The 14,069-nt window shown below is 31.8% G+C and overlaps 2 protein-coding genes across 3 annotated transcripts; both read left to right on the top strand.

The window, feature by feature from the left end:
• Positions 1-350: 350 nt before the first annotated feature.
• LOC146932811 (uncharacterized) lies at positions 351-3,252 on the top strand. Its single transcript, XM_085704563.1, has 4 exons — positions 351-467; positions 956-1,813; positions 2,114-2,272; positions 2,561-3,252. The coding sequence occupies exons 2-4, from the start codon at positions 962-964 to the stop codon at positions 2,852-2,854; spliced, it is 1,305 nt and encodes a 434-aa protein (XP_085560689.1). The 5' UTR covers positions 351-467; positions 956-961; the 3' UTR covers positions 2,855-3,252.
• Positions 3,253-10,843: 7,591 nt separating this feature from the next.
• On the top strand, positions 10,844-13,710 carry LOC146932810 (uncharacterized). 2 transcript variants are annotated; one of them, XM_085704562.1, is made up of 4 exons: positions 10,844-10,879; positions 11,640-12,470; positions 12,828-12,986; positions 13,138-13,710. In XM_085704562.1, exons 2-4 carry the CDS (start codon positions 11,646-11,648, stop codon positions 13,429-13,431), a joined length of 1,278 nt encoding a protein of 425 aa, XP_085560688.1. In that variant the 5' UTR covers positions 10,844-10,879; positions 11,640-11,645; the 3' UTR covers positions 13,432-13,710. The 2 variants fall into 2 exon arrangements, with proteins under 2 accessions (XP_085560688.1, XP_085560687.1); XM_085704561.1 differs by having other exon boundaries at positions 10,844-10,944.
• Positions 13,711-14,069: the final 359 nt, after the last annotated feature.

The raw sequence follows: 14,069 nt of genomic DNA, 5'->3' as shown, positions 1-14,069 counted from the left end.
CCCACCTCTACACTGATATACCGGCATGTATCTGGTCCATGATTTATAATGAAAAGAATTGAGTTTGTTTCCTTAAAAAAAAAAAAAAAATAGAACGTTTTCCATCACTTTAAAAAATCACTTGTTTAAAAGTTCAACTCTAACTCCAAGACAAGACAAACGCCATAACCGGTTATAACCAGGGTTAAGTTAGTTAAACCTCACTTTGTTTATTTTTTATTTTATTAATTATGGTGGAACATTGACTAAAAAATGGCTGTAATACATCATGGCTGACCCAGCATATAAAAACGACAGCATAGAACTTAAGCAAAGAAATAAATATATTAATACTATCTATCAAGAACAAGAAATGCTTACGATAGATTAGCAAAATAACAAAGAAATGCTTAAGATAGAACTTAAGCCACAAAGATTACAACATACTACATAGAACTTATGGGTCATCTCCAAACTATCTTTCTGAGGTACACAACTTAAGCCATTCCATGATCTTCTCTTCTACATGCCTATTTCATGTTTCTAAAAAACATGTTGGTCATAAGTTTATGTTAAGGTTTTCAAAATATTTTTTGACCACAATAGTAGTCACAACATTAATTTTTTTTTTTTTAACGTCTCTTTGTGATTTAAAATCTTGATCATCATTGTCTTCAAACAAATGTTCTTTCATGTTTATTTGTGTAGTTCATTCATTTGGTGAATAGAATCCCACAGTATATATTGTTACCCTTTTTAATATTGATGTGCCTGTGCAATTTGCAAATTCTGTATGCCTTGTTTATTGTAAGCATAATTCAATTCATCAAAGGCTTCCTAAGAAGACTACTTTGAAATTTATTTTCTACCTCTTGATTTACCTTTTGTGAAAATAATACATTTGTTGCAATCTGCATCTATTTAATATTTCTTTAATCAACATTTAGTGAATTACTAATATATATTTTTCTGGCAGATCAACATGTCGTTTGTACCTAAGTTTGTATTTTCAGTGGCAATACTTCTGCTATTGTTTGGCACACCATGCTTAAGTTCTTTTTTGAATGCTGAAAATAAAATAAAATCAGCTGTATTTTTGTCCCCGAAATTCGAGTTAGGACCTGGATCAGTTATCAATAAAGAATATTATGATATTGATTTTCCAAGAGGTCATATTGCACTCAAGAGTTTCAATGCTGAAATAGTTGATGAAGCTGGTAATCCTATACCTCTCCATGAAACTTATCTCCATCATTGGGGTGTTGCAAGATATCATCAAAGCAAACATGTCACACACACAAGAAATGATGGCCAAAGGATGCTTCAAAGTTCTGATATTGTGAAAGTGAGGAACAGTGGCATATGTCAGGGAAATACTCTTGGACAATACTTTGGCATTGGATCCGAAACACGAGGAACGGCAACAGATATTCCGGAACCTTTCGGTATAGAGATAGGTAATCCTGCAGAGGTTTCAGAAGGGTCCGAGGATAAATGGGTGCTTAATGTTCATGCCATTGATACACGTGGCGTGGAGGATAAGTTAGGGTGCACTGAGTGTAAGTGCGAGCTTTATAATGTTACGGTGGATGAATATGGAAGGTCTATAAGGCTAGATTATAAAGGAGGTTGGTTATGTTGTTATGATTGTACACAGTGCAAGTTGAAGGAAGGTTTTGAGGGACCAAAGAGAAGCCTCTATCTAAGATACACAGTAAAATGGGTTGATTGGGATGATTTTATAGTGCCTGTTAAGATATATATAATTGATGTTACCGATACTTTGAAACTATCAGATAACTCAAAAGGAACGAACTCTGATCATGATTGCAAGGTAAATGAATTTATCAAGAACACGCAGTCAATGCATCAATGAATGTTGGATCAAGACCAGTCAGTTCACAAAATATAAAAATTTGTTTGTTTTGATTAAAATCCAAAATACCGAGCTTGAAATCTAGGACTGTCCGATCTTTGATCCAACAGTCTGTGCTGATTGCGTGAATGTAGAGTCTCTCGACTGCTAGGAATCCAAATTTGTAGTTTGTTTGTCTCAATCTCGATTTAACTCTAAAATATAACACTAGTCCATTGTTGGGTATCATAATGAGCGACATGGATTTCTTTGTTTCAGATTGAGTATCAAGTTGAATCTTGCAGCACAAACCACAAGGAGCGAAATGGCTGTGTTAATGTAAAGAGGACAAGTCTCCCATTTCAAACTGGTGGCTATGTGATCTATGGTGTTGCACATCAGCATTCAGGTGGAATTGGATCCACCCTATATGGACAGGTAATTTCCATTAGTTGGAAGTACTGACACTTGAGATTAAAGACGTATATGAGTCGGACACGGAGACAACACTGAACTTTGTGATTATATATAATCCCTTCTATTTGTTCATGTAATAGTTTTCAATTGAGGTTACCAACTGTTTAATTAACAAGCAAATGGAGTGAATAATTAGCAGTTGAGGACTATCGGTGCTTGTTTTCATTGTATACTGGCTTGCTTAAGAAGTTAAACATTTTATAATAGATCAATAACTTGTTTTGTGAAAATTGTGTTTCATGATTTCAGGATGGGAGGGTTATATGTTCTTCCATACCACGTTATGGAAATGGAAACGAAGCAGGAAATGAGACAGGCTACATTGTAGGAATGTCAACTTGTTATCCTAAACCAGGTTCCGTCACGATAATTGATGGTGAAACTTTAACTCTAGAGTCTATCTACAACAATAGCCAAGAACACACTGGAGTAATGGGGCTTTTCTACCTATTGGTTGCAGAACAGCAACCATACCATCAACTCAGACATTCTACTCGTTCTTCATTTTTTATGGATATAAATAGTATACTTTTAGATAATTAGTTACTTATATGATAATATAACTGGCGTGTCATTGATGGTATATAACTACTAGAAAAAGCAAAATTAGGGAGGAAAATTAGTGACGGAAAAAATGAAATGCCTCACAAATTTCCTCAACGTAAAATCTAGTGACGAAATTAGAGAGGGATTTCACGTTTTCCCTCTCTAAAATTCCCTCACTACTTTTTGTTTTTTAGTACTCAGAGTAAAATATGAAAGATTTTTCAAAGTTGAATAAAGACATGATTGTAAAGGGCAACCGAATACTTACACTTCTCTTTGTATTCAGCTAGCTATGTGAGAAGTTTGTTCTACCATGTAGTTGCTTCATTGCAATTGTAATGCAAAAGGGACTTCCATTTATGCAATTTTCAGAAAAAAAAAGTGAATTTGGGAGACCAGAAGTGTCATTTAAGCCAACATAGTTTATGCAATTTTCTTATCCTAATGAACTTAGAAAAAGTGAATTTTCTAAGTGCAGTTTGAAGTAGAGAAATTGCATTTAAAACAGAAGTACTTTTTCATAACCTAATGAACTTTTATTTATGTAATTGGTGCAAGGTTTATTTATTTCAGTGTGGCTGCAAGTGTTTGGGAAAGGATTTGTTGTGCAGGGCCTATTTAGAGTAATCTGCATAATTATGCAGGTTGAGTCTTGTATGTGTGATTGGAGAATGGCACAAGAGGTGTCAATAGAGCCCCAAATTTCAAAGCCCACTTAAAAAAGCCCCCACCAAGCCCACTAAATTAAAGCCCCCTAATTGAAAAGAATTATTTGGGGCCAAGCCCACTATAAAATCTATTTATTTGTGGGCCTAATAAAGCCCCATATTATAATTTTTTTTCTTAACAGCTTACTACGATCTTATTTTAAAAAACAGCTTATTCAAAACAGCTTATTTATGCAAAACAGCTTATTACGATTTCATTTTAAAAAACAACTTATTCAAAACAACTTATTTATGCAAAACAACATATTTATGCAAAACAACTTATTCAAAACAGCTTATTTATGCAAAACAGCTTATTCGAAACAACTTATTTATACAAAATAGCTTATTTGTGCAAAACAGCTGTTGTGAAAGTGACTCAAAATTGGAGTTTGGAGGCCAAAATTGATGTTTGCTGAAAGTACAAATCGGTGGCCGATTTGGAAAATCGGTGGCCGATTTTGGCTGCCTTTTGGGAGGTTTTCTGTTCGGGAAAAATCGGTGGCCGATTTGGAAAATCGGTGGCCGATTTCGCGTGCTGTTATTTTTCAGAAACGTACTTTTGGGCCAGATTTGTTACAATTTTATGGGAGTTTCTTTTACTATAAATATAGGCCTTGTATCAGACTATTTTGAGAGAGATAGAGGGGGCTGAAACAAGGGTTTAGAAATCAAACTAGGGTTTGTATAGAGTTTGTCTCTTGGCAACAAACTAGGGTTTGAAGGTTGATTCACCTTGGGAAACACTATTAGGATTGAGTCTCTTGGTTACGGGAAGAGGCTGGGATTTGGGTAGAATTAGGCGGGAGACTTATTCTTGTAACCCATTGAAATCTCTTTTGTAACGTTACTCATCATATAGTGGAACGGAGGGCTGCTCTCTCCCCCAGACTAGGTCAATTTGGACCGAACTGGGTAAACAGATTCTTTGTGTTCTCTCTTCCCTTTTTCTCGCTGTTGTTTTCTACTTTTGGCTTGTGTTAATTGTTCCATACACTTTGATTTTGGTTGCTTAATTATCCCTTGCTCCACACATCAAGTTGTTATTGGTGTGAGTTTTTCATCGAATTCGCAACAACAGCTTACTCAAAACAACTTATTTATACAAAACAGCTTATTTGTGCAAAACAGCTTATTCAAAACAGCTTATTTATACAAAACTGCTTATTACGAATTCATTTTAAAAAACAACTTATTTATGCAAAACAACATATTTATGCAAAACAACTTATTCAAAACAGCTTATTTATGCAAAACAGCTTATTCGAAACAACTTATTTATACAAAATAGCTTATTTGTGCAAAACAGCGTATTCAAAACAACTTATTTATACAAAATAGCTTATTTGTGCAAAACAGCTTATTCAAAACAACTTATTTATACAAAACAGCTTATTTGTGCAAAACAGCTTATTCAAAACAGCTTATTTATACAAAACAGCATATTCCGATTTAATTTTAAAAAATAACTTATTCAAAACAGCTTATTTATGCAAAACAACTTATTCAAAACAACTTATTTATGCAAAACAACTTATTTATGCAAAAACAGCTTATTCGAAACAACTTATTTATACAAAATAGCTTATTTGTGCAAAACAGCTTATTCAAAACAACTTATTTATACAAAACAACTTATTTGTGCAAAACAGCTTATTCAAAACAACTTATTTATGCAAAATAGCTTATTTGTGCAAAACAACTTATTCAAAACAACTTATTTATGCAAAACAGCTTATTTGTGCAAAACAGCTTATTCAAAACAGCTTATTTGTGCAAAAACAGCTTATTCAAAACAACTTATTTATACAAAACAGCTTATTTGTGCAAAACAGCTTATTCAAAACAACTTATTTATGCAAAACAGCTTATTTGTGCAAAACAGCTTATTCAAAACAGCTTATTTGTGCAAAACATCTTATTCAAAACAACTTATTTATACAAAACAGCTTATTTGTGCAAAACAGCTTATTCAAAACAACTTATTTATGCAAAATAGCTTATTTGTGCAAAACAGCTTATTCAAAACAACTTATTTTTGTATAAGTAAGTTGTTTTGAATAAGCTGTTTTGCATAAATAAGCTGTTTTGAATAAGTTGTTTTGCACAAATAAGCTGTTTTGCATAAATAAGTTGTTTTGAATAAGCTGTTTTGCACAAATAAGCTGTTTTGTATAAATAAGTTGTTTCGAATAAGCTGTTTTTGCATAAATAAGTTGTTTTGCATAAATAAGCTGCTTTGAATAAGTTGTTTTGCGTAAATAAGCTGTTTTGAATAAGTTATTTTTTAAAATTAAATCGGAATATGCTGTTTTGTATAAATAAGTTGTTTTGCACAAATAAGCTGTTTTGTATAAATAAGTTGTTTTGAATAAGCTGTTTTATACAAATAAGCTATTTTGTATAAATAAGTTGTTTCGAATAAGCTGATTTGCATAAATAAGTTGTTTTGTATAAATAAGTTGTTTTGCATAAATAAGTTGTTTTGAATAAGTTGTTTTTTAAAATGAAATCGTAATAAGCTATTTTGTATAAATAAGTTGTTTTGAATAAAAAAAACTTTAAAAATAGTTTTTTTTTAAAAAAAACTTTAAAAGAAAATGTTTATAGAAATTTTGGGTCTTGGGGCCTTGAGGGCTTTTGATTTGTGGGCTTGCATGAATGTGGGTCTTTTAATCTTGTGGATTTTTAAGCCCCATTACTATGTGGGCTGGGGCCAAAACTTCAAGGCCCCATATGATATTGACACCTCTAAATGGCACAGTTTGGCAAAGTGATTGAGTGCTACAATGAATGTAGTAATTGTTGGGATGCTTTGTTTTTGTAATTTGTTTTTTTTGTTTAGCTAGCTTATATCTGTTAGATTTTCCTCGCAATGTTTCATCTCGGCGCATCTTATACTTAAGGACATTTATTTTAAGGTAAATGTTAACTTGTAACATAAAGACATAATTTGTACCCTAAAAGTACAAGATAAAAAAATTAAATGTAAAAATATAATCTTGAAAACACAAGTTAGCATAACCCTTTTTAATTATAAGTTGTTTTTATCTTAAAAAAGAAAAATTTAGTTTGACTTCAAATATACTTCTTCATTCTCTATTTTTCATTTGAGGGATTTCATTCACCAAATTATCTTATAAACTTTTTATAATTAGAAGTTGAAAAGTACTTTTGATAGATATTGTCCAAGGTGGCATTTACCATGGGAAGGGAAAGGACAATCCTTTCCCACCATGGGAAAAGTGCTTTTTTACCTGCAGTTGCAAGTCAAACAGATTGGCATTGGTTTTGTTTGGTGTTGCAATTCAGACAAAAAAAATCATTAATGACTTATTTGTTATAAATATTATAGTGGATGTCCAAATAGCAAATGGGTTAATGAGCTATACTACTAGATCATTGGGCATAGTTCATAAGCTATTCTATTTCCCTATAAATAGAGCTCATTTGTAACATTCTCAACTACATCAGAGAATAATAATACTTCTCTCTATTCTATCTTCTTCTCCTTCTCTCTATTATTGTTTCTATTTACTTAGTTTCATAACATTATTATATTAATCTGTGAACTACACCCCCATTCTAACAAAATCAAAATAGCATTTTCTCTAGTCAGGTTACTTCTTTTATTTCTTTCTCATCATAATATTAGGGGAAGATCCATCACCCAAATAGATAAAACGCATGTATAGTTGTATACTCTTATTCTCATTAACGCTAATTCCTTTAATTTTTTTTTTAAAAAAAAAACAAAATCAATTGCATATATATATAAAGAGTATGGTACAGTACATAGAAAGAGTATTATACGATACAAATATTAAATTATGAAGTGTGTCTCAATTGCTTGATTAATTTAAAGTTTCGATCATAATGTAAACTAAAAAGTTATATGCTGCTAGTGTTTAGAATTTTTTTCATTGTTGTTTACTTTTATTATTACGTTTAATTTTTTCATCCTTTATATTTTATTGTTAAGTTTATTTTTCTATAAAGTATAAACACTAAAATCAAAATAAATATAAAAATAAAATTTCAGCAATTAAAAATTAATTTAATAATAATATATAAAAGATGTATTTGATCAAAAAAATAATTTTAAATTACTAAATTCTAAATACTTGAATACTACTCCCTCCATTCCTTTTTAAGTGTCTTTTTAGGGTGAATTTTTCGTTACTGTTTAACTGTCATTTTGATATTGATATTTTTGGTCCCTATAAATATACAAACTTTTTGTTTTAGTTCCTATAATTTTTTCTCGAATTTCAGTCCCCTAAAAGTTTTTCATCGTCACTTTTGGTACCTCTTTTCAAATAAACTCAAATGTAGAATTCATATTTTTTAATAAAATGAAAAAAATATTATTTTATCGATGCTTTAAGTTCTGAGAACATGGTTCAGGAGGTCGAAATTATTTTACCAAATTTATTTAACCAACTAATACTGAATGTTTTGGTTTTTTGCGGAGTCAGAAATATGTAGACTGGGTTCCAATAGAATGTTTTGGTTTGGGTTTTGTGATTTTCGTTTGAATTTTGCTCTCCGCCTTGCACTTTTCGCTCGCGCCCTGCAGCCATTCCGAAAATACCCTTGCGCTAGTTACTAGCGCAAGTGTAAAAAAACGGGACTTAATATTTACACATGCGTGACTTAAGTCACGCTACGTGAGTTAACTCACGCAGAAATTAACACTTACGTGACTCACGCAGAAATTAACACTTACGTGAGTTAACTCACGCAGGTATTGTTTTTCATATTAACAATGCTTTAGCATATTCACAATGTTTTTCATCTTCAAGAAATCATCATTTTTTTTTCCAAAATTGAAATGACCCATTACAATTTATAGAATCCAGAAATTGAAATTGAATCTGAAATTAACATAGTAACCATCATCTTCTTCCCTCATGTTTTCAAAATGGAATCCGAAATTGAAATTAAAATTGAGCCATTTTGTAGTGAGTTTGAATGATCTAAATTTGTTAAAATTATGGGTGTTGAAGATTGAGTTTAAAAGTTCAAACTGTGTCTTGAAGATTGTTAAAAATTTAGATAACATGGCTCATTGTAAAAAGATTGAATTTAAAAAAAAATTATGGGTCTTCCTTTTGTCTTTTAAGATTTTGGATTTTTTATTTTACGGATGAAAGTGATGAAGATGTTAATGAAGAAGATAAAGAAGATATGAGGGAAGAAGATGAAGAAAAACAAATAAAACAAGATGAAGATGATGATGGTTACTATGTGAATATGCAATACCTGCGTGAGTTAACTCACGTAAGTGTTAATTTTTGCATGAGTTAACTCACGTAGCGTGACTTAAGTCACACATGTGTAAATATTAAGTCCCGTTTTTTTACACTTGCTCTAGTTAACTAGCGCAGGGGTATTTTTGGAATGGCTGCAGGGCGTGAGCGAAAAATGCAGGGCGGAGAGCAAAATTCTTTTCGTTTTACTATAGGCCCATTGTCCATTATTGTGCCAATAGCCCAAAAAATATAATATCATTAAACCTTATCATGTGGAGTCAATTTTTTTGTGAAATCTTTAAAAACAAAAAGTCAGCAATGGGTTGCTAGTGGACAATCTCAACCATTCAATATTTTTATTAATATATTAAGGGTTCAAATTCACCTTTTCCAGGGAAAGGTTAATCCGTTCCCATGGTAAATGCCACGTTATACTTTTGGTATGTTTGGATGTTTTGTTTTTCAATAGAATTCATCTCTGGTCCAATAGAAAATGTTGATGATTCGACTTTCTTGTCCTTTTCAAAAGATTGTTTTTATTTCCTTACAAATTTTCGAGAAATGATATTCTAACAACCATTTTGTGACAACCTATATGACAACTTTATCTCTCATACTCACATTATCTTTTTACTTTCTCTCTCTATTGCTTTGGTTTCCGTGTCACTATCTACTTTTCCTTTGAAAATTTGTGGTTATCACAAAAGTTGTTGATTTTTGGTTGTTAAAATATCATTGCTCATCAAATTTTCTCTACCTCTTATCGCTCTAATGCGTCATGGCTGACCAAGCATATTAAAGTGACAGCATAATACATAGAATTTGGTTTCCGTGTTTAATCCGTATTTGGATGTTTCAAATTATTTTATAGGGCATTTATAAATTTACCTATAATTATCAATGACTAGACAATTTTGTCAAAAAAAAAAATCAATGACTAGACAATTGTTAAAGTTTTGTCAAAAAAATTAATTGCTAAAGTTTCTCTCAAAAAATTCTATTTTGTTAAGGTTGCATCGATAATTAGTTGTTAGATTAATATTTATTTTTTCGTTTAAATTTTAACTTAGAATTTACAACTTCTTATTCTTTAATTCAAACTAGTTGAATTATCTAAAATTTTAATAGTTTCTTCTTCTAAATTCTAAGATGTGTTTACTGTTTACCACTCGAATACTAACTTTTATATTTCTACAAATATATTTAAAACAAAATTTTAAGATTAAACCATGAATTAAAGATTTGTGATCTTCATATATCTTTTGTTTTTTTCGTATGAGAGGAAATGCTATATAAACATATGTTTATGGTAATAATCGGTATCATATATGCTCTAAACTCTAGAAATAAACTCTTTCTAGTTCTTAAATAATATTAATTAATAAAACTCCGTTCTAGTAGTTTTAGAAATTTGCGATCATAAATTTGACTCATTCACGCAACATATTTGTGATGGTCGGATTGAAATCGCATAATTTATATAACTTCAGGATAGACAATTGTGAATAAAAATATCAAAATTTGTGTAAAACATAAAATAAAAATATCAAAGTTGAATTTTTAGTTTGTCTGATTTTGATTTAACGGTTACAGATGGATCATGGATACATTTTCAATGTGACTAAACAAAATCAATTTTTAATATCTTATAGTTTAACAACTGAAATTTCAATCACAATTTCAATCGCTAAACATATATATTATCAACTAACTTTAGTCATTAAAAAAAGAAATTTCTCATTTTTTATTTTTTATTTTTAAATTCTAGAGTGGCCGGCTACACACACTATGCTTTATGGATGAATGCCTTAAGTTGTCGACCATATATTTTCCAACACATATCCAAATTGAAGAAAGAACAAAACAGACAAATAATGAATCCAAATAGCTCGCTCATTTGGACTTTACTTCTCCTCCAAGTTTGAAAACACAGATTTTGTAGAACGTTCTCACGTGATGAGGTGGCTCTTTAGTACACTTTCATTCATTAATCTATAAATATAGCTGAAATTACTTTGAATGATACCGACCCACACCCAGTTTTCGTCAAACTTTTTGAGGTACGCAATCTTTTTTACATGTTCTTTCTGCATATTGCTTGTCATATCCCTAAACATTTATCCAGGTAAACTTTTTTTTACTTTCATCTATATATTCTTCATCATATACTTGCATGGTATTCTACAATCTTACCATTTTGCTTCACGTTTCTATAATCAGCATCTAATGCTAATTCATAAGTAACAAGTTTATAAAGATAGACACCCCCAACTTACAATCTGGTTTTGCGGTTTTGTTAGGATTAGTTAAGTCTAATATGAAATTAGAGCATATTGATTCGGCCACCCAATGTTTTGGAAAAAACAAGTCCCACATAGATTAAAGATAACATCTAACTCGAGTTTATAAATAGATTAAAGATATTGTTTGATAGACTAGAGTTTATAAAGATAGACACTCATCACTGTGAGCCGGTTTTGTGGGGGTTTTGTTAGGTGACTGCAACAGTTGTATTTATTTTGTTGTGACTGTGATTTAAAATTAAAATTTTGGCCATGATTGTGTTCAAACTATTCTCTTGCCCTTTTTAAACTAACTTAATTCAATTCTTCAAATCCTTCTTAAGAGGCCTACTTTACAATACATTGTATAGCTCTATATTTACCTTTTGATCACTATACTCATTTCTAAAGCATTATTATATGGTACTTACATATCAGTGAATTTTATGAAGACCATACAATTTCACAATCTGCATCATCTGTTTGGTATGTCTTTAATCAACATTTAGTTAATAACTAATAACTTTTTTCCTGACAGATCAACATGAGTTTTGTATCTAGAGATTTGGTATTATCATGGGCAATATTTCTGCTGTTGTTATGTATACAATGCTCAGGTTCTTCTGTGAAGACTGAAGCTAAGATAAAATCAGCTGTATTTTTGTCCCCGAAATTTGAGCTAGGACCTGGATCAGTTGTCAATGGATATTATTATGATATTGGTTTTCCAAGAGGTCATATAGCACTCAAGAGTTTCAATGCTGAAGTAGTTGACGAATCAGGGAATCCTGTACCTCTCCATGAAACTTATCTCCATCATTGGATTGTTGTAAGATATCATCAAAGTAAACATGCAACACAAAACTCTGATAATGTGCTTATTAGGAACAGTGGCATATGTCAAGGAAATACTCTTGGACAGTACTTTGGCCTTGGATCCGAAACACGTGGAACTGCGACTGATATTCCGGATCCTTTCGGTATAGAGATAGGTAATCCTGCAGAGATTCCAGAAGGGTTTGAGGAGAAATGGTTGCTTAATGTTCATGCCATCGATACGCGAGGTACAGAGGATAAATTAGGGTGCACTGAGTGTAAATGTGACCTTTATAATGTTACAGTGGATGAATATGGAAGGTCTATTAGGCCAGATTATAAAGGAGGTTTGTTATGTTGTTATGATTCTAAACAGTGCAAGTTGAAGGAAGGTTTTGAAGGTCCAAAGAGAAGCCTTTACTTAAGATACACTGTTAAATGGGTTGATTGGGATGATTTTATAGTGCCTGTTAAGATATATATAATTGATGTTACTGATACTTTGAAACTATCAGATAATTCAAAAGGAATGAACTCAGATCATGATTGCAAGGTAAATGCATTCATCACAAAACATGTGGTTTGTTGAAATGGGTTCAGTATAGTTGAGATAGCCTGAATTCACACAATCAACGCATCAGTGACTGTTGGATCAAGATCGGTCAATTCACAAAATATACAGATTTCGATTGTTCTAAAATCCAAAATACTGCGGGCATGGAATTTATTATCGTTCAATCTTGATCCAAGGGTTATTGAGGTGCTTATTGTATGGATGTAGAGTCTCTCAACTGCAGGGAATCCGCGCACGTATTTTGTTTGTGCAAATCTCAATTTAACTCTAAAACATAAAACTAGTCCATTACTTTATTAGGTATTATAGGGAGCAACATGGTTTTCTTTGTTTCAGAATGAGTATCAAGTTGAATCTTGCAGCACAGACCTTAAGGAGGCAAATTCCTGTGTTCATGTGAAGAGGACAAGTCTCCCATTTCAAAACGGTGGATATGTGATCTATGGTGCTGCTCATCAACATTCAGGTGGAATTGGATCAACCCTATATGGACAGGTAACCATATATGTAATATGTTCTCTGTTTGCGTTTTATGTATCTGTTTACTTTTGAACCGGAGTTGCTATTCTAACAATTTTACTTTTGATCAAGAAGTTAAACATTGTGTAGTGGCTTGTTTTGTGAAATTTGTGGATTATGTTTTCAGGATGGAAGAGTTATATGTTCCTCTATACCAAGTTATGGAAATGGAAGCGAAGCAGGAAATGAAGCGGGCTACATTGTAGGAATGTCCACATGTTATCCTAAACCAGGTTCTGTCAAGATAATTGATGGTGAGACTTTGACTCTAGAGTCTAACTATAACAGCACCAAGGAGCACACTGGAGTAATGGGACTTTTCTACCTATTGGTGGCAGAACAGCTTCCATACCAACAATTCAGACATTCTACTCGTTCTTCATTTTTTATGGATATAAATAATATACTTTTAGATAATTAGTTACATATATGATAATATAAGTGGAGTTTCATGGATGGTGTCAAAGTAATATATGATTGATCAAAGAGTAATAAGTTTGGCAAGTGTAACTGAGCAATTACACTTCTCTCTGTATTCTGCTAGCTATTGGAGAAAGACAAGCTTGATGCCATTTTTGTGATATATAGTTTGTATTTTTTACTTAATCCACTCTTTTTTGTACCATATGGCTATGCAATAAGTTTGTTCTAGTATGTAGTTGCTTCATTGTAATCGTAATGTAAATCGCACTTTGTTTGATATTAGGAGCAAGAGAATTAAAGAATCCTCGATTAAACCATGCTATTGCAACGATGCCAAGGCGTGTTTCATGTTGCGAGCTGAGGACTTGTAATGGCTACTATTGAGAGATGGTGTAGTGTAACCAATACAGTATTGTAACTGAAACTACCAGCTAGTCAACTAACTGAGCTCTAGCCAACTTATTTTACATCCTCTTCGTTATTGTTTATTAAATAGATTTTTTGACAAACAAAATGATCAATAGTAGTAAAACTCAACATACCAAATGCAAATGATAGGAGACAGTAAATAAGAAGTGGCAACATAATTGAAATGTCTTGGTTTACTTATCCAAAGAAACATCACACGGGAACAAA

Source organism: Medicago sativa, chromosome 4 (genome assembly GCF_051527215.1).
Source record: "Medicago sativa cultivar Bolivia chromosome 4, Bolivia_mono, whole genome shotgun sequence".
In the NCBI taxonomy this organism is placed as follows: domain Eukaryota; kingdom Viridiplantae; phylum Streptophyta; class Magnoliopsida; order Fabales; family Fabaceae; genus Medicago; species Medicago sativa.
Note: the sequence above shows the minus strand (reverse complement) of the source record. Positions and strands in the feature narration are given on the sequence as shown.